We start from the raw sequence: 4,304 nt of genomic DNA, 5'->3' as shown, positions 1-4,304 counted from the left end.
GCGCGACCTGCAGGCGTCTTTGGCGGTTGCACCGCCCTAGCTGTGTTAGATGACATGCCTTGGTCCAAACGGTCCAACCTTTGGTTGACTGTCTGGAGAGTATTGTCGAACCTCTCCAGGTAGTTTATGATGACAGGGTCAAGTTGTGGAGCTGCCGGGACATCCCCCGCAGCATTTTGTGAAACTGGAACTTCTTCAGTACGCTGATTAGCTTGCCTTGGCCATCTGCTGTTGCAGGACCAGTAGGTCAAAGATTCTTCTGATGAAGGGTAGACACTAAATCAGCCCTCCTTCTAGCGCCAAACTGTTGATGCGAGATTTTGGGCACCAACCAATCAGTGCGTGTGCAACGTTGATTGATCAAAAAGCACACATGAAAATGAATATATAAAGAGAAATAAATGCTATCAGAACTTTTAAAGTGGTTCGGATGCTAAGGTAGCAAGTCCTACGCCCACTGATTTGTATTGATAGTGAATGTGGGTCAGGTCGCAACAGCGGACTGACTTACAAGAGGTTTTGAAAAAGTAAATATGTTGTTTACAGGAGAGAGAGAGAGAGTGATCTGTAAAAAATGGTTGAATCCCCTTAATGAAGGGTCTTCTTCTTCTTATATCAAGTTGAAGCGTGTAATCATCATTAAATCCTTGGGTTGGTGTGATTGTCAGGATATAATCCGGCTTTATGTCCCATCACCTTCTTCCCAAGCTGACTTCGCACGATTTACAGTAGGGAAATGGATGCGTGGGAGCTCCATATCGTTTGGCAGGCCTGACGTGTGTTTGTTGTTCTGACGGGAGCAGGTCATCCTCCACGTGACCCTCCCATGTCAGCCCTTACTTTCCCAGGTATAACAAAAATGTAGGATGTATTTAGATTTATATGGTATAAAATTTATATAGAGAGGTAAAAAAATTAGAAAGGTAAAAAAGGAATTTATATTAAGAAATAACTTACATAAAAAATTTTGTGATCTATCTTATTGTACAACTGGAACCGGAAAAGATGTCTACTTTTAGGCAGTAGAATGAGTAAGAGAAAGTAAAGGTACATTGTTTTATATGAAAGTTGCTTTGTACAACCTTTGGTAAGAAACTGAAGAATATATTTAGATTTATATGGTATAAAATTTATATAGAGAAGTAAAAGAAAAGATGTCTATTTTTAGGCAGTAGAATGAGTAGGAGAAAGTAAATATACATTGTTTTATATGAAAGTTGCTTCGTACAACCTGTGGCAAGAAAAGCTAGGATGTATTTAGATTTATATGGTATAAAATTTATTTAGAGAGGTTAAAAAATTAGAAAGGTCAAAAAAGAAATTTATATTAAGAAATAAATTAAATAAAAAATTTTGTAATCTATCTTATTGCACAATTGAAACCAGAAAAGATTTCTATTTTTAGACAATAGAATGGGTAAGTGAAAGTAAAGGTTTGTGAGATTGGATTGTAAGTATATTGTTTGTTATTACCCAATTCTATTTAAGTGGTTCATCATGCCCTTTACTGACTCACTCCATCTCCAAATGGATTCAAATAATTCTTCACTTCTCTTGTCATCATCTTCAGTTTTGCTCCATCACCAAAAACACCAACTGGACTCATCTTTCTGGGAGAAACAAATAAAGGTGCCCAAACAATTCATATGGCCGAAAGGAGACTTGGTTGAAGTTCAAGAAGAGCTGAATGAGCCACTAGTGGATCTTGAAGGGTTCTTTAAAGGGGACGAGATGGGAACTCTGCAAGCTGCAAGGAGAATCAGAGAAGCTTGCTTGAAACATGGATTCTTCCAAGTGATCAATCATGGTGTTGATTCACGTGTTTTAAGTGCCGCATATGATCAAACAGCGAAATTCTTTAAGCTACCACCTACCCTAAAATCGAGGGTTAAGAAAACCCCCGAAGCCACGAGTGGATATGCCAGCTCCCATACTGATCGTTTCTCCTCTAAATTGCCTTGGAAAGAGACATTATCTATCGACTTCCATGAGAACTCTCAGGAACCCGTTGTTGTTAACTACTTCAAATCCAATTTAGGAGAAGATTTTAAGCAGACAGGGTAAGATTAACCTTAAACCTAACTTGTGTTTACGTATAGTCATATTATATGTAGTAACATGGAGTTTTTCTGAATTTTGTAGACTGATTTTTCAAAAATATTCTGAAGCAATGAAGTGCTTATCTCTGGGAATAATGGAACTTCTGGCAATCAGCCTGGGAGTTGATCGATTTTTTTACAGAAATTTTTTTGAAGATTGTTGTGCTCTGGTGAGATGTAACTTCTATCCTGTTTGCAAAGAGACAGGGCTTACTCTTGGCACAGGTCCTCATCGTGACCCAACATCGCTAACCATACTTTACCAGGATGAGGTGGGAGGTTTAGATGTATTCACTAACAACAAATGGATGTCTGTTCGACCTCGTCCTGGTGCCCTAGTCATTAATATTGGTGAGACTTTCACGGTAAGTTTCCATATCCAACTTTCCTTAATAACACATCAAATTTAATTTGATTTTTTATTGATTGATACTGAAAAAAATATAGGGTCCGTTTATTTTATTATTTTGGATAGGATTTTGAGAATAATTTTGGGTAGTTAAATAGGGGAGTATTACAAGGTAAAATTTAAAAATTTACAAAAAAAACCCCCTAAGGTTGCTAATTTAACTGAACACTCCAATATATAAAAATTTTGTAAAATAACAAAAACACCCCCATCCACCCGCAGTGCCAGATTCCGGCCACCACCGTTGGAATCTAGCCGAAAAATGGCGTTACAATACAGACCGGTCAGATCTTGCGAGTAGGGCGTCGATATGGCATTTTCCGGCTAGATCCATCACGGATTTGATCGGAAAAAGCCAGATCTGGCTGTCGACGGCCGTAAAAGTCCAGACAGCCAAAGATATGGCCGTCATTGACTGTCAATGACGACAATTTCTTTGGCTGTCAACTGGCCTTTTTAGGCCAAATCCACTGTGGATCTGGCCAGAAAAGGCCAAATCGGTGAATTACTGGCCAGTTCCGATGGTTTGTAGGCCGTTGTGACAGATTCCGGCTATCATCGCCAGTGGTTGTTAGAATCTGGCAAGTATGGGTGGGTGGGATGTTTTTGTTAATTTTTAAACTTTTTTTAGGTATTTAAGAAAATTAATAAACTTAAGGGGTCTAAAAATAATTAAAAAATATATACTAATATTTGTCAACTAACAAAATAAACAAGTATTTTGGGAAGAAGATTGGAAATATAGGTAGAAATAATAAGTCAAAAGGAACCATACTAAACTATGGTTTAAATTCTGGTACCTTTCTATATTTACACAATTCCTTTTATTTAGGGTCAATATATTTTTACTAAAAAGGTCATTTTCTAGATAAACACTAGTTAAATTTTGTTTAAAATTTTCCTTTTTCTCCAATTATTTAAATTTTCGTTTTAGGCTTGGGTTTTCATTGAGTCGGTTTCGTGACTAGGTTGTATATATGCTTAGTTGATCACGTGCAGGAAAATATATAGATTTTCATGGGTAATTAATTATAACTAGAAAATGGAATGTAATTAATATCAACAAGAAATATCTGAACGTAATTTATGAGGTATGTCTGGTTGTTTTATCTGAATTTTCAGCTGACGTGATTGCACTATGGGTCTATCTGCTGTTTTGTGCTCCATGCACGAATTAAAAAGTAATATTATATATATAACATTTTTATATAACATTTTTTATAATATATGATATAATAAAAACTGATTGGATAAAAAATTATTTTTAATTTAAAATCGAATCAATCATCTTCTAAGATATCATGTTATATAAAAAATATTATATATATAATATTATACCTAATTAAATACTTAACATAAATTCACCATATTTGTAGTGATGGCAATGGGCCGGGCCGGGACCGGATACCCCTTGGCCCAGGCCCAAGCCCGACCTCATAATACAGGCCCAAGCCCGACCCGAGCCCGCTACGGGTATGATAGGCAAAGTCCAAGTCTGGCCCGACGGGTTTTTTATAACTGTAGGCCCGGCCCAAGCCCACCTTTTTTAATAATATTTATTTTTAAATATTAATAAATTTCAATTTTTTTTTATATTTTTAATTTTAGAAATAGTTTTTAAATATTAATTGAAGCTATTTCCGCAAATAATTTAAGCAATAAGTGAGCAATTAAAACTTCATAATATTTGATTATACTAACTTTTCAACTGTATATAATATGTTACGGTAAAATTCACTTTTATAAGTTGAACCAAACCCATCTAACTCATTTAAAGGCAATTTTAACATGTTAAA

At 35.9% G+C, this 4,304-nt stretch overlaps 1 protein-coding gene across 1 annotated transcript; it reads left to right on the top strand.

The window, feature by feature from the left end:
- Window positions 1-1,527: 1,527 nt before the first annotated feature.
- Window positions 1,528-2,464, top strand: LOC116140084 (gibberellin 20 oxidase 2-like; the record flags this gene model as incomplete). Its single annotated transcript, XM_031425719.1, has 2 exons — window positions 1,528-2,060; window positions 2,143-2,464. Coding segments are annotated over exons 1-2 (855 nt in total), but the record flags the coding sequence as incomplete, so codon positions are not given.
- Between the last annotated feature and the right edge of the window lie 1,840 nt (window positions 2,465-4,304).

Source organism: Pistacia vera, unplaced genomic scaffold (genome assembly GCF_008641045.1).
Source record: "Pistacia vera cultivar Batoury unplaced genomic scaffold, PisVer_v2 Contig363, whole genome shotgun sequence".
Taxonomy (NCBI): Eukaryota; Viridiplantae; Streptophyta; class Magnoliopsida; order Sapindales; family Anacardiaceae; genus Pistacia; species Pistacia vera.
Note: the sequence above shows the minus strand (reverse complement) of the source record. Positions and strands in the feature narration are given on the sequence as shown.